This window comes from Lissotriton helveticus, chromosome 11 (genome assembly GCF_964261635.1).
Source record: "Lissotriton helveticus chromosome 11, aLisHel1.1, whole genome shotgun sequence".
In the NCBI taxonomy this organism is placed as follows: Eukaryota; Metazoa; Chordata; class Amphibia; order Caudata; family Salamandridae; genus Lissotriton; species Lissotriton helveticus.
The window spans coordinates 840748723-840772471 of NC_136072.1; the positions used below are offsets into that span (position 1 = coordinate 840748723).

Genomic DNA, 23749 nt, shown 5'->3' on the forward strand with positions numbered 1-23749 from the left:
CTCAGGTCTCGGGCCTCATAGAAGTTGCCATAGTAAGTGGCAAACGTTTCTGCTATCCCCTCGTCCTGTTGTATCTTCATACCCGTCTCATCTAGTATTTCCTCAATCCAGCGAGCTTCCATTTCTCTATGGCTCAGCCACGCCAGCAGCTTCCCTGACTTATCACTGACATTATATAACCTATGAAGCGTAGCCATCCTTTGTGTCTTCGCTTCCTGCGTCGCCAGGTCCCTGTATTTAAGTTGTGCGTCTTTCAGTCGACGCCTGTATCGGTCATCATTATGGGTCAGGCATTGCCTTTCCAGGGTCAGAATCTGCGCTTCGCATTCTTACATCTCTTCCCTCTCCTTCTTTTTGGCCCATGACACCCTGCTCTGCGCCCGGTCTCGCAAAACCGTCTTGTATGCCTCCTAGACAGTTACCACAGACTGGACCGTGCCTACATTCTCCGAGAAGTACACTTTCGTGTCTGCCCGAAGTCCACACAGTAGTTCCCTATTTTGCAACTCCCAGGCTGAGAGGCGCCACTCCCCTTTGGGTCCCAATGTGTCCCTACCGATGTTGGCCTCAAGCGGTGAGTGGTCTAATAAGCCTCGAGCTCGATACTCCGCCCCCTTGATTCGCCCCTTCGTGCCTTGCGTTACAAAAATGTTCTAATCTGGAATATACTTTATGTGCCCCTGAATAGTATGAGCAACATGAGTCTCGCGGGTGGAGTGTTCTCCAGACGTCTATAAGACCCAGGGATTTAGTAAAGTGCGCTAAGCGCGTCTCTGCCTCTGACCGTAGTGGGTTCCCAGACCTATCTAAGGCAGGGAGCATGACATAGTTAAAATCACCCCCGATCACCAGTAGGGCGTTCGGCGTATTAAGCATTATATCAGTGACTCCCGCCAGGGTTCTGGCCTGCAATTGGGGTGGGGCATACACTGATATGATCGTGAATTCAGAACTTCCCCATCGTCCGTTGACCCCCACATACGTGCCCTGCTCATCTATCCATGTACGTTGTATCGTAAAGGGGGGGTTCCTTCTTATTAAAATAGCCACCCCCCGGGACCCTGTCGTGTATCCCGTGTGCGCCAGGACAGTGTATGGTTTCCTACCTAGGAAGCTGCATTTACTCCCTTGAAGGTGAGTCTCCTGGAGGAGCACTATGTCAGGGTGCGCGCGTTTTATATGAGCCTGCACTAGACTTCTTTTAATCCTGTCACCCAGGCCATTTACGTTCCAGGTGTAGATCGAGTAAGGGGTTTCCGGGTTCTGTCTATTAAGTGATACCGGCGGGGCCATTCACGTTCTGGCAATCTAGCATTAACCTTCTCATGGCAATCCATGTATCGTCAGCTACTCGTGTGGCATTACCTTGTGTAAACCCAGAAAACATAACAACATGCATAAACAAACTGACCATAACTCCCCCCGAGTCCCTCTTTGCCCATCCCCCCCCCCCGCTGAGACTCTGTCGCCAGTCGCTGCAGGTCTCTTGCAGTGGCGGGTGCGGCCTGTCGCCCACCCATGGTAGCAACCCTTCACACTACAGTTTCAACAAAACACCCTGCAGTGCTTCCCAAGGCTTCTCTTATCTAAATCCCGCTAAGCGGGGGACAGTTCACCGTCAGTCAGAGAACCGACAGTAGGCGTAGAAGAAGGAAGAGGATAGGAAGAAGGGAGAAAAAAGGTAAGCGTGAGTTATGAAATGAAAGAAAAAGGGGGGGGTTGTAACCATCCCTTGGTGGCCCCGACGGGCAAGGCGATGCTGGTGCCATCTGGGCTAAGCTTGTGCTTTGGTCCTCTTCGTCCACCACTCTGTCATCTTCTGATGCGCTCTCATGGGGGTCCGGTTCCGCATTCCTGTCTGGTCCTGTTGGAAGTGGTAGAGTGTGCAGAGGTTGGTCCTTGGTTGGTACTGGGCGGCTGGTAGTCTGTGCCGGATGTGGGGTGAGTGGGTTTCGCCACTGACCCGCGAGATCCCTGGGTCTCAGTGTCCAACCCTGTTCCGCCTCTGATCGTCTTGAGAGCGTTCCCGGGGGGCTTTTCCGCCGTCTTCGTTCCTCCGTCCCCTTGAGGAGCGGCCGCTCCTCCAGTCATTCCCATGCCGCCTCTGGAGTTTGGAATAAGTGAGTTTTCTCTCTGAAGATCACTTTCAGCTTGGCTGGGAAGAGTAACATGTATTGTATACCTTTTTCACACAGTTTTGCTTTGACGGAAATGAATGATCTCCTATTGGCTTGCACTTCTCGGCTGTAATCCGGAAAGATTATAATACGTGCATTATCCATTTTAATGTCTCCCAGTTTTCTAGCTTCTTGGAGGATCATGTCTCTGTCAAGGAAGTTGAGGAAGCGGGCTATGATCGTACGGGGCGCCACACCTGGGGGGGGTTTTGCTTGCAGGGCCCTGTGCGCCCGTTTGATCACGAAACAGGTCGAGAACTTGTCAGTGGGGAAGGTATCCCGGAGCCATTTATAGAGGAATGCCGCCACATTTGCTCCATCAGTTCCCTCTCTAAATCCCATGAAGCGTAGGTTGTTTCGTTGCGCCCTGTTTTCGGTGTCATCCACCCTCCATTGCAGGTCTTTGGTGGTAGCCTGGAGTGTTGAAAGGCCCCCCTCGCAGGTCCCGTAGTACATCTTCTGCCTCACCTATTCTAGTCTCCGTTTCCGTAACTCTAGCGGCCATATTTCTCATGTCTTGACGCAGGAGTGAGACTTCCGTGCTGACCTCGCCTATTTTCCCCTCCAAGGCCTGTCTCAAATCTCTTATAGCCTGTAGGAGAGTCTCAGTGTCTCCATTCCGCTGCCTCGCAACCTGGGCCGGTGGTTGTTGTTGTGTGATGAATTTATTCATTTTGCACTGTCTGGATAGCTTGGGCACCTTGTCTCTGATCATAGTTGACTGCGCAAGTCTCTGGAAACAGTCCCGATCGCCTAGGGTGCACTCTGATTCACTTGCTATCAAGCACCTGGTATCTCTCGCGGGACGTCTGGGGCAGGCCGGCTCTGCCGCAAGGTCTGGGACCCCGCACTCTGGTGCCAGGGAAAGCGCAGCGTCCACGGGGTTCCACAGTGATGCCCTGGGGTCTTCCGATTAATTATGAGACCTAACGCTCCATGGCAACACCGGTGTGTCGTGTGACAAGACTGGGTCTCATGGGCTGGAGTGACTAGGCCGCAGGCGTCAGGTGTTATCCCCCTTCACGGCGGCATGCAGGCATGGGGGGGGGGGGAACGAAGCGCCAAGTCTAGGCCAGAGAGCAGAATAGGTATCCTGTGAGGCAATCAGACGTTCCCCCATGCACAAATTTCCACATCTTAGCCAAGGCCTTCACCCAGGATCACAGCTTGCAACCCCCATTCTGTCAGTCCTGTCGCATAAGGGGAGCGCAGGCTTCTGTGGTGGATAATCGGGCACACGGCGTGGTCCGGCCCCCGGTCTCGCTCCCCGCAAGGGGGTGGGTCGAGTGTTCTGGCTCGGTTCAACGGGCCGCTATGGCCGGCGTAAGGTATGCCGCCGCCTTCTCTAAGCCGCTGGGGACCTCTATGGGCCCGCATGTGACCAGCGGCGCCTCCCGGATCACCACGCAGCCCTCCTGGAATCTCACTCACCAGGGGAAAGGCCCGGGCTCCCAGCTGCCGATCTCTCCCTATCTCCCAGGGAGGTGTGTCCCCGACTCTCTGCTGTTGTTGGGTCCGGCGTTCGTGTGCGGTCCTCCAACCTCCCAGGATGACCACCTCGTCCTGCCGCTCCAGTTTCGGATCTCTCCCGGGCGTCCCAGCTTGGAGCCGTCCGCTCCGCTCGTTGAAGCAGTCGGGGGTCCCGGCGCCACTCCGGTTCTGCCCATCGGGTTGTGCCGTCTCCGTCACTGAGGCTCCGGTGCTTCCCAGGGGCACTGGTGTTGCACAGCGCTCCGAGGTCAGTCAAAAGATGGCGGCCGCCATTTTGGTGATTCCGCGGCCGCCCGTCCTACTGTCACCTCGCCCCAAAACAAGTCGCGGCACCTTGCGCTCAGGTCCGCCGCTGTCATGTGGGTCTCGGACCTCCTATGTTCGGTTTAAGTCTGTGCTCAGCCCGTTTTGGCCCAGGATATCCGCAGGATTAGTTATTGCCCGTCGGAGCCGATGCTGGGCACGTCTTACCCGGTCATGCTCTTGGCCACCGGAAGGAAGGAAAATCTTAAAGTCTTTGATTTTGTTTATCAAAAACTCTACAAAGTGATTGCAAAGGATTCCTTAAATGTGGGGTTGGAGGAAGAGCTGTTGGCTTGAATATTTATAGTTTTCTCTGTCTATTCTTGGCCAAATCGAAGAGGGATATGATATGTGATTTCTTGGCTAAAGAGATGTGGCCTTTGTATTTTTGTCTCACAGTATGAACCTTTGTTAGATTTACTAGTGATTGTGGTATTTCTCAAATTTTCTGATGTTTACTTTTTTTCCTAGAGGGCTTTGTAATACCAGAGACAAACGGGTCGGGACTATGTATTTGCTCTTGATGGGGGCACACTCCTCTATCAAGGAGTCCAAGCAGGAGTTGAAACTGACTGTGGCCTCCTTAATGTCAAGTAGAGGCCCTATCGAGGTGAGATTTGATTTAGGACAGGCTGGCTGTTGTTTCGATGTTACTGGTACTCTAAAGCAGATGTTTTTCTTTTTGCCGTTGACCATGGGGTTTCTTGTTTGAGACATACACTATGAAGGGAATCCTGTAGGTGAACCGACCGATTAACCGGGAAGGAATCTATAGTCAAAAGTAGTGGTGATCTGGACATAAGGTCGAGAGCGGTGCCTATGCAGTGTGTGGTAGAAGTCACAAGAAAGATAATGTGTCAGAGCTGATTAATTGTGCAGTGAAACGTTCAATGAACTCTTCCAAGAAGGTGTTGGTTTGGCTGGGAGAGTGTAGATTACATTCAACCTGAGGATGGAGGAGGCTTACGAGAGGAATTCTTGTGCTAAACACTCAAAGGTTTGCTCAGAAAGCTTCTGAATATGACTGCTAAGCCTCCACCTTGTTTTCCTTCTCAGACGCTTCTCAGAATGGAGTTGGGGGAGAGGGTGTAGAAGGAATGTAAGAACACTGTTTGAGTTATCATTCAGCTGGGTTTTCGTAAAGATTTTGAAGTTGATGTGTTTGGTGATTGTGTCAGCGATCTCAAGGCAGTGTTTGATTGCTGAGTGGCAGTTGTGCAGCATGCAAGTAAGGGAGGAACTGGTTGGTTTGTGTTTAGCCTGCAAGAGAGGATGAATAGGGATATGAAGCAAGTTAGAAGGTAAGTTTCATTTTTGGGTGGGGAACGAACTATAGACCACAAGCTACTCTTAGACGCCCTACAAAAGCGTATCGGAGCAGATGGCAATGTCCTAAAATGGTTCTCCTCATTTCTACATAACCGCTCCCAAGTCATAAAAATCAAAAACTCGATGTCCGACACCTCCCCCTCAACTCAAGGTGTCCCCTAAGGCGCAGTCCTCTCCCCCACACTCTTCAACATTTACATTGAATGACTCACCACCATTCTAAAACAAGCAAACATCGCATACAATCCAGCTGTACCTTGAGATATAATCCCGCAATGACATCCTCCGACTTAACTCCACACTATCAAAAGTAGAAAATTGGCTATCACTCAACCACCTCAAACTCAACCAAGAAAAAAACGAAATCCTTGTTTTCTCCAATCACGAACAACCCCCTTAAATCCAAGAATGGATAAACAACCATGACTCTCTAAACTGCAAACTTTCTCCAGCAATCTCAGCTAAATCTCTAGGGATCTCTCTTTTTTTATTTTTTTCATTTTTCAACCAAACAGTACATTGGTGACATTATGCAAACATATTATTCGACACATCTTTTGTACATTACTACTTCAGTGTTCACCTCACTGGATCAGAGTCCTCAACACATCATAGAGTAAGTTAGAATAAATACATCATTAAAAGTTCACTGATAACTTATTAAAGCAATACATACTTCTTCAGTCAGCATATCTTATTGAGTGCGTATGACACAGTTATAGCTCCATTATGCTTAAAATTCCCAAACACGCTAAGGTGTAATACATGTAGTGCAGGGCAGGTCTCCCCCGCCCTCTCAGGGCGTGATTCATTTGATAGTGGCGCGCAATCTTAATGGGGGCTTAGGGCGCCGACTCCCCTGGCTCAGGTATCTGATTCTCTCGCGGGTGCGCCAGGAGGTAACCTGCCGATGGGCCCCACATATCCCTAGGCCTGGAGGTGCTAGGTAACAATTCTGCATAAGTGGCAAGTGTTTCTTGACAAGAAACCAAATCATTGATCCAAACATTAAATTTGGGTGCCCGTCCCCTCCCCCAGCGGCAGGCCACCCGCCTCTTAACCATGAGCAGTGCGAGGGCCACGTATCTGCGATGTGCAGCCTGTAGGGGTTTAACGTATCCCAGCAGGGCCAGTAATGGCGTGGGCTCGATATATGTACCTGTCATCAGGGTTAGCGCTTCAAAGACTTGCCCCCAATATTCGTTCATTCCTGGACATTCCTAAGCCAAGTGCAGCATGTCTGCCCTCGGAGCTCGGCATCTGTCACACCTATCTGTGTCCCGTAGTTTATATCTGTGCATCCTGACTGGCTTATAATATAACCGATGGAGAACGGTCCAGTCAGTTGTACCATGCGACTGGTCCGATCACCATGCCATTATCTTCCTAATTCCAACACTAGAAAGGAAAAAGATTTCACAGCCAGTTAAAATCAATAAGTGGACACGGGATACGAAAGACCTGAACATGGATCGACTAGTGGAAAATTGTGAGATAGAGCTGAAGCCACCTAACAGCCTGAGGAAGGTGAATGATCTAACGGAGCACTACACTACAACAGTAGCAAAAATAGTTAACACCACAATGCCACTAAAACTAAAAAGAGTCTCGGAAAAGGACAAGAACCCATGGTTTAACAAGGCTCTGAATGACGATAGAAGGAAATTAAGAATGGCCGAAAGAAAATGGAGAGTACACCCGGCAACACCAGAACTGAAATCACTCAGAAAAATCAGAAGCGAATATAACAAAAAGATCCTTAGGTCCAAAAAAGAATATATTAGATCAGAATTAGACAACGCCAAAAACAGGCCACAGAAACTATTTGAAATCCTAAAGCAGCAATCGAACAAACTAGCAAAATCGGCCCAAGAAACCACCAAAACCCAACTAAGCTGCGAAGAATTCTCAAAGTTCTTCTCTGAGAAGGCCAACAAGCTGGAAATAGAGCTCAAGACAGCAGCGGACCACCTGCACAAACAACCACAGAGTCTGACCATTGCCACACCGACATTCAACCACAATGAAGCAAAAAACAATGCACATTGGGATACTTTCAGTGACGCGTTGCGTTACATTGTACCCTAAGTAAGTTTCCTAGCGTTTTTTGTATGCCGGCTTCCCATCTTGCATGTCGTCTTTGTATCTTGTATGCCGTTTTTCTATCTCGTTCACCGTCTTAGTAACCACGCTCCCTTCGGGTGGTAGCACTGATTTACGTCACCTTTTCAGTCATTAGCGATACTGCACTGGTCCCTTAGCAACCCATCACATCACTTATTGATCGACACTTTAACTCACCAGTAAAAGACTCCATGACAGCTCAGGCTCTATTCACTCTCGTTTTTGTCACATATAATTTTTGCTCATACATAGTTTAAATGTAGTCCTTGTTTTCTTCGTCCACCCCACCCTACCCTCACTTTATCCTGTCTTCTTTACAGAACTCCTTGAGAAAGGGCTCCGCCCGAAATGCATCGGAGTTACCAACTTTGATTGTTCCTCATTTGAAAACATATATGAACCCTTTGATATGAATGCAATATCAAACCTGTTTTGATGAAAAACTTTATTCAACCAATAAAACATATTGGATCAACAATTGGAAACATTGTTTCATCTGGAGTGCCGCCAGTGGGGATGTATTAGCATTGCTTATGCATACACAACTTAGGATCTTTTCAAAGTGTGTTTCGGACGGAGACACAACCCACGTGAGCACCCATAAACTCTTTATTTCAATCTACACCTGTCGAATAACATTGCTGTGCATCACCCACTACCATATTGATTAAAAAAATAACCCACATCATAATCCCAATATGGACAAAAATAATAAACGACTCCCTATCACAAGGGAACCTTCCAGACTGCTTAAAAACGGGCCAAGTGGTCCCGATCATCAAGAAGCCAACAGCGGACCCAGCAGATCCTAACAACTTCCGCCCTGTTACCAATATTCCACTATTGGCCAAACTAATCGAGAAATGCGCACAACATCAACTGAGCCAACACATCACAAAATTCAGGCTGCTGGACGACTGTCAATCAGGATTCAGAACAGGACACAGCACGGAAACAGCGATCTTACACATAGTTGACGATGCAATACAAGCCCTGGACCTTAATAAGACATGTCTACTAGTCCTTCTAGATCTGTCATCGGCATTTGACACGGTAAACCATGAAAAATTGCTTGAAAGACTTCACAACAGGATGGGAATGACGGGAACGGTGTTGAAATGGTTTGAATCCTTCCTCCAAAACAGATCACAAAGATTTTGGGTCAACCAGACACTATCCACATCATGTCCGAATTCAATCGGAGTCCCACAAGGATCGACTCTATCACCTTCACTGTTTAACTTGTACGTCGAACCTCTGACAGATATCCTCCGAAACGCGAACATATCCTATCACATGTACGCGGACGACACGCAAGTGTACATCAAGATAGAATCCAAGGAAGACATCAAGTTAATGAATGAGGCATTAAAAATGACAGTAGGTTGGCTAACAAGTAATCACCTGAAGCTAAATGCACAAAAAACGGAATTCCTATTAATCTCTCCCCCAAAGAAGTACGCAGAGGCGGAAGAATGGACTAGATTGATCACAGCTTTAAACTGCACCCCTACGTTAGTGGACTCAGCGAAATCATTAGGAATCACTTTAGACAAGAACCTAGACATGAAAGCTCACATCAACTCAATGGCAAAGAATGCTCGCTTTCACTTGAACTATCTACGGAAAGTGAAACCATTCATCTCATTGGCAGACCTCAAGCTAGCATTACAATCACTAGTAATCTCAAGGATTGAATACGGTTGTACAACCTTAACAGGCCTACCAAAAATCTCCATTGCGCCACTGAAAGCTTGCCTCAATGCGGCAGCAAGACTCATTACTGGATCGAGGAAATTCGACCACATCTCCCCGCATCTAAAAGCATTAAATTGGCTACCATACGAAGCAAGAATCCAATTCAAAATGGCATGTGTCACCCACAAAGCTCTTCACCACAAAACACCCAGATACCTGGCCCAGAAGATTGAGTTGTCTGGTGGAGGCAGACCAGTAAGGAGCGCCAATCTGCTGATGCTGAAACCACCCATCTTCAGGAAAAAGAAAACATACGACAGAGCTTTCACAGGGGCAGCCCCCAGAATATGGAACTCGCTCCCCCAACTATCAGAAAAATTACAAACTCGACAACCTTCATAAGGGAAACGAAGATCTTCCTAATGAGGAAATTCCTGACCTAATAAAGACAGGAACGCACCATCATCACGAAAACTGGAGACGATTGATTCCCTGGAACCGGGAGGAAGAATAAACAAATAAAGGACAAGGATGAACATTTATACAGGAATAGAGAATATCCCATAAAAATCTCTGTACGTATCCCAGAATATTTTCTTTAGACTGATACCGATCCTACCGCAATGAAATTTCGATTATATAGTTAGACATTTAGCTACCTCACTCTGGTCTTATAGTAGACACTTAGCTACCTCACCTAATATATTAATCTGGTATGGTTATGTTTTATGAACTATGCCCTCGACACTTATCTACCTCAACCTACCCTATAACAGGAGGAAATTCCTACTATTTAGCTAAACAATTATCTACCTCACTCAATATAATAGTGGTAATGCTATGCTATTTGAGTTAAGCAACTTGACACTTATCTACCTCACTCATTCTATTATATGTTGATCTTACTGTAATGGAATTATATCTCTACAGAATGTATACTTGTCTGTGAAGCGCTCTGATACCCAAGGGTCAAGTTCGCGCTATATAAAACTCTCTAAATAAAATAAATAAATAATATATAATATAATGTATTATACGCATCCTGCTGCTGGCCGATACTTGTTCAGTCTGCAGACAGCAATACTCCCAGTGCTCTTCTGGCAATTCAAAGCCCATTTCCTCGCCACATCTTGTACGTACTAGAGCAGTCGGTTCTTCCTTGTGCATGTGTACTGTGCGGTATATCAGAGAGACAAGGCGTTTTGCCGCCGCTGTGTTAAGCACCATCTGCAACGTGGCCAGCACCGGGGGTTCCGCCAGAAAATCCGGGGTGAGAGTACGGACCCCTTGTCGGAGCCGTATATATAAAAAGACATCCAGTGGAGTTTGCTGTACGCCTTGAAAAAGATGCTCGGCACTACAAAACTGCCCAGCATTGCACAGGTGTCCCCAAGTTTTTATGCGTGTCCGCTCCTTGAAGTCGTGAAAAATTGTCTCATGGAGAAGAGGCCTGCTCGGATGGTATGTAAGGGGTAGCAGTGGGGAATATAGCTGCGGGACATCCAGCATGCGACCTATGCGTTGCCACGCTGTAATTGTACAGGCAATGGTAATCGTATCTTGTCCCTAGCACTTGGCACGTCATACAACGCACCATCTATCGGGGTAGGATGCGCAGGCCAGCGCTCCCCCGTTACTTGTGGCATGTAGTGTGGCTGGTTCACCCAGTAGTATGCGTAGTGGGCTTGTGTGCTAATATAATATAACTCAAAATTTGGGAAGCCAAACCCTCCCTTCGAGTATGGCCTAGTGAGGATGCTCCACTGCAGCCTCGGCTGCTTACCCCCCCACACTAGTCGTATTAGTTCTAATCGTAATTAAAAAAAATATATATCCTCCCGGATGATATGGAATGTTTAAAAATAAATAAAGCAGTTGGGGAAGTACCGCCATTTTAATTAACAACGCTCTCCCTGCCATTGATAGGGGCAGTGTAATCCAACGGGTCACACAGTCTGCTATTCACGTCAATGCTGTACCATAGATAAGACGCATCAGTTCGTCCTTATTTCTGGTAACCCTAATGCCCAAATACTGCAGATCCGCATCGCACTACTCCAGAGGGTAATCCAGCGGGAAGCAAGTTGTCGCCTGTGTCAGTGTAAAGATACAGGATTTCCCCCAATTGATCTGGATCCCCGAAAGTTTCCCAAATACTATGAATTCCCTGAGGATTGGATTTAAATTTTGTTGCGGGTCCCGTTTATATATAGCGTAATATCATCGGAATATAGTGATATAAGTATCTGCCTCATATTACATCGCAGAGCCTTATTGTTATGGTGTTGCCGCAACTTCGCCGCCAAAGGTTCAACCGCCAGTGCAAAGAGTAATGGGGATAAAGGACACCCCTAACGGACACCCCTAGTGAACTGAAATGTTTGGGAGATATGCCCATTTATAAATACCTTAGCAACTGGCAGGTGATACAGCAACTGAATCCAGGAGATAAAAAGGGGCGGAAATCCCATTTGTATCATCCCCCCAAAGATATAATCCCATTCGATAGAATCGAAAGCCTTAGTGGCATCCAGGAACACAGCCGCCATCGGCAAGTCAGGGGAGACATTATTCAATATTGTAAAAAAGGTACGCAAATTGTGGGATGTAGCCCTCCCGGGGACAAAACCCGATTGGTCAGGTAGAATCAAGTTTTCCATCAATACGCTAAGGCGGGTGGCAATAAGCTTTGCTAATATTTTTGCGTCACAGTTAAGGAGAGACAATGACCTATAGGAATCACACTGACTTGGCGTTTTACCAGGTTTCAAAAGTGAGATAATGAGGGCTTCCCTCATGGACGCCGGAAGGTAGCCAACGTCCAACGATTCTTCGTACACTTCAAGCAATATAGGGGCCATCAGATCTATATATGTTGTGTAAAACTCTACTGGGGTTACCATCCGTGCCCGTAGCTTTCCCCGATTGAATGTGCATAATGGCCTCCCTAACCTCGTCTAATTCAAACGGGGCGCACAAGAACGGCCGTTACACATCGCTCAGCCATCCCAGCGCCACAACTTCTAAATAACTCTCTAAGTGCAAGGTATCTTTCCTTTGTGTGGTGTATAATTGCGTGTAATGACGTGTGAAAGCATTGAGTATATTTGCCGTGTCCCGATAGACCATCCTGTCCGCGCCTTTGATCTCTAGGACATAGTTGGAGTAGCATGGTCTCCTAATTATGTGTGCTTATGCCTTGCCGGGCCTTTCTCACTCCCCATAGCGACGGCCTATTCAATACCTTCCCCATAATCTCGTTATCCTCTGTGCTATGTCCATGTACTCTGTGAGTGTCTCCCTAAATTTAAGTTGGGTGGGGCTGTCCGGGCTCGTGGCCAGTTTTCCTTCCAGTGCCCTGAGCTCCAACTCCAATTTGCACAACGTGTTAGTGGTGTCTCTGAGTACACCAGACCCCTTAGATATGCAGTATCCCCTAAGTGTGACTTTAAATGCCTCCCAGGTGGTCTCTACACTTTCTACCGAACCCTTATTCCATACGAAAAAGTCCTGCACTTCTTCCCGCAGCTCCTCCTGAAAAACTGAGTCTAAAAGAATAGGATCGTGCATCCTCCATGCACTGCGCGGCGGGTCAAGTTCTAAGGAAGAGAGCGTGAGTTTGACAGGAGCGTGATCTGAGTAAGTCCTAGCCAGATGCTGTACTTTAAAAATAGTGGGACCCAACCCCCGGGATAGCAACCAATAATCCAGTTGTGCCCACGAAGCCGCTTGCGCAGTGTAGTGTGTGCCCTCCAACGTATGAGGATGTATATGCCTCCAGGCATCCAGCAGGTGATAAGTATCAATCATATCCTGTAAGACAGCTTGAGCTTTAGTGTGGTGGTGGGGAGCTGGAAGAGATCTATCCATGCTTGGGTTACAAGTGACATTAAAGTCCCCCCCCCACCCCACCCAAATTATGTGGTTGGAACCTAGATCGAGAATCTTAGCCCACAACTCTGTATAAAATTCTGGGGCATCTACATTCGGCCCATAACAGCATGCCAGGGTAATTGACTCAGAACCCAGTCGCCCCCAGGCGAGGCAGTATCTACCCTTCGAATCCCAAGTAGCTCCCACTAGGTGAAAGGGGATTTGCTTCTTTATAAGTATGGCCGTTCTCCTCGCATACGATGAGTAAGAGGAAAAATATTTATGTTCCGCCCACCTAAAGGCAAAGCTGTTAAGTGTCTTATGATTAAAGTGCGTTTCTTGCAACATAGCTATGTGGACGTGGTGTCTGTCCAGATATGCCAGTATGTGTCTCTTTTTCCGCGGATCCCCAAGTCCCCTGACGTTCCATGTGATGATATTCAATTTCTCGGGATCAATGTCTGTCATGGCCCTGTATGTCTGCTAATGTCAAAACAGTGTTTGCAGGACGTGATCCAATCCACATGTGCGTGCCTTACACCAAGTTCTCCTAGGTGTCGAGCACTTAATCTCTAGTTTGCATGTCAGCCATAGTAAACCTGTAAAACAACTAACCTGTCTCGCTAAAGACATACAGAAAGTAATACAGTCTCCCCAGTCCCCCAGCCCTGCCCACTGAAGCATCCCCAACTTGCCAGAATTGTTCACCCACCCCTCCTCCCCATGCCCCAACATAAGACCAAGAAAAACAACCATATTCTGCATTCGATATGCAGTAAACAACAGCAGGTGAACACCCATTGGGGGCCAACCTAGGTGACAGAACAGGTGTACCCCGCCCGGTCAGTCCATTTCAGATGGTACTGTTGGACCCTAGAGGGCAGAGGGTGCCTGGCTTGTCGTGGAATGGCTTAGTACGGACCGCCGGTCAACCCAAAAAAGAAAAAGGGTTGCACCCAAAAGAGTCCCACGCCATCAGTCAGTCTTCGCAGTTCACTCTGCCTCTAAAGCATTGTGGGGAGCAGTACAGCATTCATTGGGAATCATCTTCCCTTCCTGCCGAGGAGGATTGTTGAGACGTTGTCGGCGATCCATTGTTGCGATTCGTGCGCTTCAAGTGCTTCAGGAACTCCTCCACTTGCTGCGGCTTAGTAAAAAAAAACGTTGTTTGCCTTGATGAGTAACGCTACGGCGATCAGGGTACAATAGGGCATAATCAATTTGGGCCAGTCTCTGTTTGTTTTTAACAGCTGTGAACTTGCGTCTCTCCTCTTGAACCACAGGGGTAAAATCCGTATATACGGAGAAGGTGTTCCCGTCATAGGAGAGTTGTTGTCTGCTCCTCGCAACTCGTAGCGCCACGTCCCGATCTCTGTAGTTCAACAGCCTCGCTATGATGAGACGAGGCATGCTGCCCGGTGGTGGTCGTGGCCCCAGGGTGCGGTGCACACATTCTACTATATACTGATTGGAGAAAGACTCCGCTCCGATAGAGGTCAACAACAGCTTTTCGACATACTCCTCCATCTTGCCCGTGTTGGTGGATTTAGAAATCCCTAAAATGCGTATATTATTGCGCCGACTTCGCGCTTTTAAGTCCTCATTCTTTGCAGCTAGGAGCTTAAGAAGTTTGTCCATTTGGGCAATTTGCGTTGTGGCTTTGGTTGTTGTGTCCTCAGTAGCTGAAATGCGTCGCTCCGCCTCCTTTAGTCGATCCTCGTGCCCCTCCAGCTTGTGCGCAATGGCATCCATCCGCGACGAAATCTTGTCCACTTTATCAACAATAGTGGCGAATCCCTGACGATCCTCTTGAAGGATACTTTGCACATCCGCAGTCTGCACAGGTCATGACCCTGGACACCCTCTCTCCTGTCGAGTTCTTGAACATCTTGCAAGTTCCGGGCGCTGCGCCTAGTCGCCTCAAAGTTTCGTTTAGATTGTTTGGCGTCTGGCTTTCCCATAGCGGCCCAGAGTCTGTGGCCATAGGAGCTTTCCCAGTGCCTCAGTATAGGCCTTTCTAGTAATGTTTATAATGCACTCTGTATCCTGGGGCAGACCAGTTTGGGGGACCAATGAAGCGTGCAAATTGTTGTGTCCCTGTAGTGCAGAGTATCCACGCCAAGGAGTGTGCAGTGTCCCACCGGGGCAATTTCCACAGCGCAACCAGGGAAAGATCAGGGTGAGTCCAGAGCATCAGTGATCACAGCCCACCACTTCTTGAGCCCTGTCTCTGCAAGCGCTCCCTCACATCAGCACCCCATCAAGACGCCTCGACCCTTGCTTGTCGGTTTGATGCACAATGCGTGCCCAGCCTCACTGCTCTCAAAATGGCTGCCGCTAATGCCCTACCCCCAACAGGCCTTGGCCAGGGGCTCCCGAATGTCGACCAACAGTCAGCTCGCAGACACAAGCAGAGGGCAGTGACCGCCGCCCACTCCGCAGGCAACAGCAAAGGTAGGCCCCCACAGAGGAATGTCAATGTTCACCGCTCCAGAAGCGGGTCCCAGCCGCAGCGTTACTCCAGGTGATGCGGCGCAATTATCTCTGGGCGCCTGCATGCATACTATATCCTGCCGGGGAGGGGAAGAGTCCACAAGTATAAGTCCCAGCTCCTGGCCGTCAGCGGCCACCTCAGCGCGGGCAGCGCAACACTCCCCGGAGTCTCCGATCGCAGTAGCGTGTATTGGAGCGCAGAGATGCACGCCCCCACAGCCATCCAGCAGTTCAGGCTATGCTCGCCTAAGGCGCTTGTCAGGATCGCCTCACCCCAGATGCAATCTGCAAACATAGTATCGGCCACTGCAGTCGGTCCGGGCCTCCGCACTGCACCCGGGCTCCTCAGCGGTCAGCAGCGCAGGGGCCCAGTCTGCCACCTCTGATCACTGCCACCAATTCACACCGCAGGGCCCACTCGCCTCGTGGTGCGCTGCGGGCTCGCGTAGATGTTGCGCCTGACCTGGAGCTCCACCTCACCCCGGCAAATATTTCACACACTTGCGGCAAGAGCGGGAACAGCTCGATTCAGCAAAATTTCACAGCAGGTCCTCCACGGGTCATAAGCAATCTCAGTCCACGGTTTAGGGCAGTCGACAGTCCGTCTAGCAGGATAATTGAAGGATTTTACATTCCAGGCTGCAGGAGCCTCACACTTGTGTGGCCATCTTGCTTGCGCGCCACCTAGCGCCCCCCTCTAGGGATCTCTCTAGACTCAAGTCTTAACATGAGCTCCCACATAAACTCCACAGCAAAAGGCACGCTCTACAACCTAAAACTCCTCAACAAAATCAAGCATTTCCTACCCCCCAATGACCTAAAAATCGCAACCCAATCTTTAGTTCTCTCCAGACGTGACTATGGAAACGCCACACTAACTGGGACTGCTAAAACACACATAGCCCCCACGAGAACCACCCTAAACGCAGCGGCAAGAATGGTCACAGGCACCAAGAAATACGACCACATCACCTTTGCATTACAGGAACTAAAATGGCTGCCCATCGAAGCACGCTGCGCTTTCAAAACTGCCTGTCTCACCCATAAAGCATTACACACAGCCAAACCGAACTACTTTGCAGCCAAAATCACAAAAGCGGGACAATCAAGAAACCTAAGAAGCTTCAACTCGCTCCTCTTAATCCCCCCAAAGGTCTCCTGCTCTTTCTCAGGGAATGCCCCAAAAATCTGGAACTCTCTCCCTACCCACATCAGGACTAATTCCTCCTTCACGAACTTCAAGAGACAACTAAAATAATTTTTCCTCAAGCGTTATCTCTATGCATCTGGTCAATGACCGCGGTCTATGTGACCTCCAGTACTCCAGATGCTAGTCACTGTATTCTAATGTTTATGTCTCTATACATGTATGCAGCTGTAAAGCGCTCTGATACCCCTTTGGTCATGTAAGCACAATATAAAACCCCAAAAATAAATAAATAAATATATGGTGAAAAGGTCGCTGGAGCCGGACTCATCAATATTCGGGGGCCACAGTTGGAAAGAAAACAGACTGAAGACTGAAGCAAACACAGACACTCCTTAAAATACATTCTTTCAATTAAAGTTTAGAAACAAATAGTGTCAAACCCTTTATCTTAGCCAATGCCTCAGTCCATTTTGAAGGTATGTAAACAAAACCGCTAAGAGATCTTCAATTGTACCTTTTTTTCCTAACAATAAGCCAGCAGGACAAAGGTACACAAGAGCCTACTCTCTTACCCAGTGGCATGATGGAAAGGTATTTTCCCCTGAACTTGCTTGCTATGGTAATTTCCTGCCATAAATTCCATCCACGCTTAGAATACACATGATGGGCAGCTGCAGGGGGGTGATGGCTCACCTGTGAACAAAGCACAAAAACACAAGTTGCATAACACAGTTTAATCATTTGTGTGTACGTTTCTTTAGCATCTTTTTCATATTTATTGAGTAGAATTCTCATGACACTGGGCATGTACATACATAAAGTCGTTCTAAACTAATTAACCTCATGTGAGGCAACATTGTCAGGTAAAATGCACAGATCAAGTGGAGACCAATTTCAAACACACAATACCGGGGATAAAGCAATAACTTTAAACTCTAAACTAGGAGATTGACAATCCAGAATTCAAGTCATTCCAATGGAAGGCTTAAAGGACTGGACACATCTATATATATATATATATATATATATATATAGCTGCATCATCAATAATCTTGGCATGATGCAATTCCCTTGTTAGCTAGTTGTCACACTTAGGGACGTATTGCATAAAGCAACGGGTGTTTGCGCCCGCTTTGATGCACATAAAGTGCCAGCGCTATCTTCAAGGGTTCGTTTCCTCATTTGCATGGGCCCCCATGCAAATGAGGGAATCCCTTTGCCTCTGCGCCTGCGCCGTATTACAGACACAGGTACAGAGGGACAGAAGCCGTCAGGAGACTCATTGACATGGTGCCACCTAAAAGATGGCGCAATGTTAGTGCTTCCCCTGAGAGCAGCCCTCTGGAGGGGACAAAAGAGGTCCTTTGAACCCCCCACACATCCGCTTGCAGGCAGGTGCAGCCACTGACTGCACCCGCCTGTAAGGGGATCTCTATTCCCCTTTAAGAGTGCAGACAGGTTGCTGCCTGCACAGTGAAACACAGAGCGGCTTGAAAGCTCCCGCTCCTTATTTCATGTGAATGTGCTGTCCCCAGGGCAGCATGACTTTGTAGCTGCCCTGGGGTCAGTGCATTCCCCATCATGAGGTGAATTTTCCTTCAATGCACCGGACACATCTTTTTAAAGGTGTGCCCAGCACAATGAAGGACAATGCACTGCATGTGTAATGTTATGTTATGTTATGTTATGTTAATTAATCATTTTTATAGCGCACGGCTACTCAAAAAGAGTGTCCCGGCGCTTTTATTGGAGAAAGAAAAAGCTGCAACATAATAACATAACACCAAAAAAAAAAGACTAAAAGAGAAGTGATCCAAGGATTCGAAAGAGACCGGCTACTGAGTAAACAGCCACGTTTTAAGGCCTTTCCTAAAAGCCAGCAAGCTAGTGGCTCCCCGCAGGGCCAGTGGCAAAGAGTTCCATAGCTGAGATGCCAGCAATCCAAAAGAGCGGCCGCCAAGGCGCGTTTTCTTTACCCGAGGGACAGCAGCCAAGTGCAGGGATTCCGACCTCAGAGATCTGGTCGGATGGTAAAAGACCAGTCTCTTTTGGAGGTACTTAGCTCCCCCCTTGTGCAGAGCTTTATAGGCCAAAGTCAGCGCCTTAAAGGCAATCCTCTTGCGGATGGGCAACCAATGTAAAGTTGCCAACAGGCCAGAGGCACTGGAGCGCCTACTAAGGCCGAAGATTGCCCTGGCCGCGGCGTTCTGCACCACTTGAAGCCGCTGCAGCAAGTACTCTGGAAGGCCCAGGTAAAGAATGTTGGAATAATCCAACCTGGACCCAATCAGAGCCTGAACTGTCAGCGTCCTATGCTCCACGGATAACAGAGGAAGGAACCTCCGCAGCATCCTGAGGATGCCAAAGCACATGCCCGACACCCCCAGTATCTGAGATTTCAGGGTTAACCTGTTATCCATCTTCACCCCTAGATTCTTTGCAACCTGAGAGGAGCAGGATGGAGGGAACATATCCAGTGGCCACCAAGTCTGCCAGTCAGGCTCGGTGTCACACCCAAAGAAAAGTACTTCGGATTTGTCGGAATTGCACTTAAGGCTGTTTAGATGGAACCAGTGAAAAACAGCCCCAAGGCAATCCCGAATACTGTCCCCGTCAAAGTCACCTCCTCTCTTACAAGAGAAGATGAGCTGGGTGTCATCTGCGTAAGATACGATCTGGGCACCATGCGACTCCACCAGCGCCGCCAACGGGGTCATAATGATGTTAAAGAGGGTCGGGCTCAAAATGGAGCCCTGAGGGACCCCGACTCCCAGAGGCGGCATCACGGCGGAATCAGGCGGGGCCCAGATCGTTTGCCGGCGGCCGGCAAGAAAGGAAGAAAACCAGTCGAACACCGTCCCCCGTATGCCTATCTCGCGAAGTCTTGCGAGAAGACCAGCATGGGGAACGGTGTCGAAAGCCGCCGACAGGTCTAACATCACCAGCATGACTTTGCCCCCAGAGTCCAGAACACCTTTAATGGTTTCCGAAACCTCCAGGAGCGCTGTCTCAGTGCTAAGATGGGGACGAAAGCCCGATTGGGTGGCGTGCAGGATCTCATTAGATTCAAGAAAATTGGAGAGCACGCCTTGAACGTGCTTTTCCAGAATCTTCGTGAGGGCCGGCAGCAAAGAGATGGGCCTATAATTAACTGGGGCCTTCGGGTCTAGGCCAGGTTTTTTGAGCAAGGGAATCACCATCGCCTGTTTCCAGGTTTGCGGGACCACACCCAGCCTCAACGAAAGATTCAAAAGCGGATTGGCCAGCGGGTTAATCACCTCCGCTACTTTCGCTAAAAATTTAGCAGGGCATGGGTCGAGGGGAGAACCTGAATTTAAATTGCCCATTAGAGCCAGCGAGTCCGGAGCAGAGATTGGAGGAAACACACTCAGCGTCACCCCTGGCCCGGCCTGTGGCGGTGTGATGATGTCCAGTTCAGTCTGGCCCACCGACACTGGTACCAGGAATGACTCCTGGATGCGTTGGATCTTGCTCGTAAAGAAGTCAGCAAGGTCCGTAGCCCAGGTACCGGATGGTTTTTGGTCCGAGGTGTTAGACCAGGGGGAGGTGAATTCTCTCACGATGGAGAAAATCTCCCTGCAGGAGTTGGAGGCGGCGTCAATTCTCCTGGCTAAATAAGCTTTTTTCTCCAGGCGAATGTCCCGGTGATAAGCCTTAACCGCCGTTTTGTAGGTCAACTTGGCAACAGTGTCATATTGTGCCCGCCAAGCTCTTTCGGCTACCTTGCACTGCTGCCGCGTAGCCGACAGTGCAGCGGTAAACCAAGGCGCGGAGACCCGTTTCGGTGTCGGGCGAGATGTTACTTCCGGGGCAAGATCGTTTAGCCTGTCCAAAAACCAGTCCTGCATAGTCTGCAAATCCCTGTCTAGATCGCCTGAGAGGAGGCAGGGATGGACCACAGCTGCTTGAGCCAGCATCTCTGGGGTTACTCGGTGGAATGCCCTATGGACACGACCCTGTTGATGTGCCAGGATAGGCACTGACTTCACTATGCCCTTGATCACAAATTTGGCAAGAAAGTGGTCTGACCAAAGGACAGGAGTAACCTCTATACCCTCGAGAGGGACAGACGAGAAAACTTGGTCAAGGGTGTGCCCCTTCTCGTGCGTAGGCTCCTGAAGGTAAGGGATAAGTCCCAGAGGGGTCAGCGCCTCAGAGAGTTTGGTGGCAGCCGGATCGGAAGGATCATCCAACCGAAAGTTGAAATCGCCTGCCACGATAAAATGTTCAGCTTTCAGGGCCAACTCCACCAGCACCGAGTCCAGATCTTCAAAGAAGGTGCCGGGAGCACCAGGTGGCCTGTATATGAGCAGTCCCTTAAAGGATTGATGGGGCGATAGAGTGATAGAGAAGGCTAGGGTCTCAGAGCCTCGGATGTCAATAGCTGGCAGGATCGCACAGGGGGTTCCTTTCCGGACCACAAGCGCCACTCCACCTCCCCTTGGCTCTATCCTTTCTGAAGATGTTATAATCAGGCGGGATTGCCATAGCGACGTCAGGGTTAGAAGAGTCTGCCCACCATGTCTCAGTAAGCATGAGGCATAGTGGCTTCTCTATATCGAGAAGCTCATAGATGTCCTGCGCATGTTTGCATGCTGACCTGGTGTTTAATAGCATGCATCCGAAGCCCATCCTGGAGGTGTTATTGCTCGGCCGTGAGGTGAGCGAGCGGGTCGGGCACCAGCCACAGCCCGGGCAGCGGGATTTCCCATGATGACGACCAGGGAACACAGTGCGACAGCCCGAGCTGTCTAAAAAAAAGCATCACAGAATGCAGCAGATAGAAAGCACTCTCTATTTGTGCCCCTAAAATCAGGAAAAGGCTCAAGAATTCTCTCTCATGGACCACCTTCTTTAATACTTGCAGAGCTGCTTCTATGCCAACTCCAGTACAAACCTGTAAGAAGCTTTTATAGGCACTCGGTCAGTAATGTCACGTGGGGTCCCTCTCTGATGTATGAGGACATCAGTCAAAAGAAGATCAATCACCTTGAACAAATTCTGAGGTTGCTCCAGGATACGGAACTATCTAGTGGAAAGTGATGTTACTTGCCTTACCATGAATAGAAAGCAAAAATAAGTGAGGCCTGCATTTGTGATACATAACTACATTGAGCAGTGGCAGCAGAGGGCTCTGAAAAAAGAGAGGCCTCTGGCAAACATCCCTAGCTGCCCACCCGCTTGTGACAATGCTGAGCTTGCATGTCAGCCTACCTGAGGCCCATTTCCTTAGCTAATCACCTTGTTAATCTCATATCACTGCCTAACCTCTGGACCACTCAATTACACACCCTTTGCCCCATCTACAATGTAAGCAAAAGTAACAAATGATGGACGTAATGCTGAACAATGCAAACGTTCACCCCAGTCACAAAGATCTGCGTTTAATCCACCTCACCCCAGTTTGGACCCAGCCATAGGCAAATCAGTCTTGACCCTGTTCTGCATGGGAACAGTCCAGCATAAAACTGGACAAAGGACATGAGAGTAACCTCCCCTCTGTCCAGACCCTCCCCTGGGAGGGTCCCCTGAATCTTCCCAACCCTTTTCCTAGGGTACTTAAGGGCTTACCTGGGTGTAGGTCCCTAGATTTGTTGTGGGATAAGATTCTGATCAGACACCACTGCACTTCTACCGTCTGGGCACCGTGGACTTCGCAGGACTTCGTTTGGGCCTGTCTTTGTCTTCCTTCCAGTCTGCTGCATTGTCTGTGCTGGTGCATCATACAGGAACCTCCAAGGCCTGTGAAGCATCAAAGATACCTGAAATTATCTCCCTTGGAGTGAATGAGTCACTCCCCTGCATTTGCAGGCACTGCAACTAAGTCGACCGGTCTGCAGATCCTGAGCTCCTCCGGACTTTGTGGGCTCTGCAACACAGGTGGTGATTTTTCAAAGCCCCGAGGCTTGCCCTACCCTCTCACCAAGTTTGAGGCCAGTATTCCTTGTGGGGGTTGCAATGACCGAACCACTGTGTACCACATCCATCTTGCAGTTGCAAAGGCTTGTTGGCTTCTTTGAGGAGATCTTCAGGCTCCGAGTAGCCCCAACCTCGAGCATCCCCTGTGTCCAGAATCTTCACCTACACTACATTGTGCATGTGCACCGGGGCCTGCATCTTTTGGTGAGCCGCTTGGGGTCCTATTCCGACTCTAGGACCTCCAGCCTGGGCATTCGATCGCGGGTCACACTTGTTTCTTTTGGGCTCCCCTGATTGCTCGGGCCTGTCCTGACTCGCCTGCCTTTGGTGAGTGCCCTGGAACTTGCTAGTTCCGTCGTTGCTCCTGCTTTGATTCTTGCGTGGCTTGCTTTTGCCAAGGATTTTTGGAGCTCCCGCCAGACACCGACCCCTCAGCACTCGAGATCCTTCGTGGGACCGCTCGTATGTGGGTCCTGGTCTTTCTCATCATCGCTTGGTCCTCACAGTTACAGAGTCATGGTCATCATCTTTCCTGAAGCACCCGATATCGGAGGTCATTTGTCATCCAAGTTTCCTAGTCACCCCTGAGTGACAGAGACTCTGTCCCCTCTGCTTTCAGGTACTCCTCTTCAAGAGTCCACATTTGCATTCCCACAAACACTTTTTCCTCTTCCAGCAGCAGCACGTTCCTGAAGTCCTCCATTGGGTCTGGCAGTGGTTTCCGACACCACTTCACACATATGCACCTGGCTTCCCTGGTGTAGGTAACGTTGGTACTAGGGTATCCATGGGTGGGGTGGCTCTCAAACCTTCTGTCTTCCACACGGTTTAGTCGGGGTCCACTGGGAAGGGTCCTTAATCTTTACAAATCCAACCACGACTTGCACATAGACTTATATTTAGCACGCAGCTGTGTTCCCACACTGCACACGCTCTTCATATGGTCTCTATCTACTTACCTTGGGTGGTTCTGTGGGTCCCCTGCAATTCAAAGTCCTCTTGACACTGTCTTGATCTGAGTTGTGGTTCTTATACCACTTTCTTAGTATACGGTTTGGTCCCACCCTTTGGCCACTGTGTATTTCATACTATTTACTGAGTTTCTTCGCTAAAGTATTGTGTGCATTGTGTTTATCTACTTGTTGGAGATACTTAAACATTCTAGAGAGTA

The 23749-nt window shown here is 49.0% G+C and overlaps 1 protein-coding gene across 5 annotated transcripts in view; it reads right to left on the bottom strand.

The window, feature by feature from the left end:
- The window catches only part of LOC144792165 (oxysterol-binding protein 2-like), a 1552312-nt gene that overhangs the window by 112438 nt on the left and 1416125 nt on the right, over positions 1 to 23749 (bottom strand). For all 5 annotated transcript variants that reach the window (XM_078667062.1, XM_078667059.1, XM_078667060.1 and 2 more), the window contains one exon: positions 17211 to 17331. In XM_078667062.1, the coding sequence (XP_078523188.1) occupies positions 17211 to 17331 (121 nt within the window). The remainder of the gene's footprint in view (positions 1 to 17210; positions 17332 to 23749) is intronic.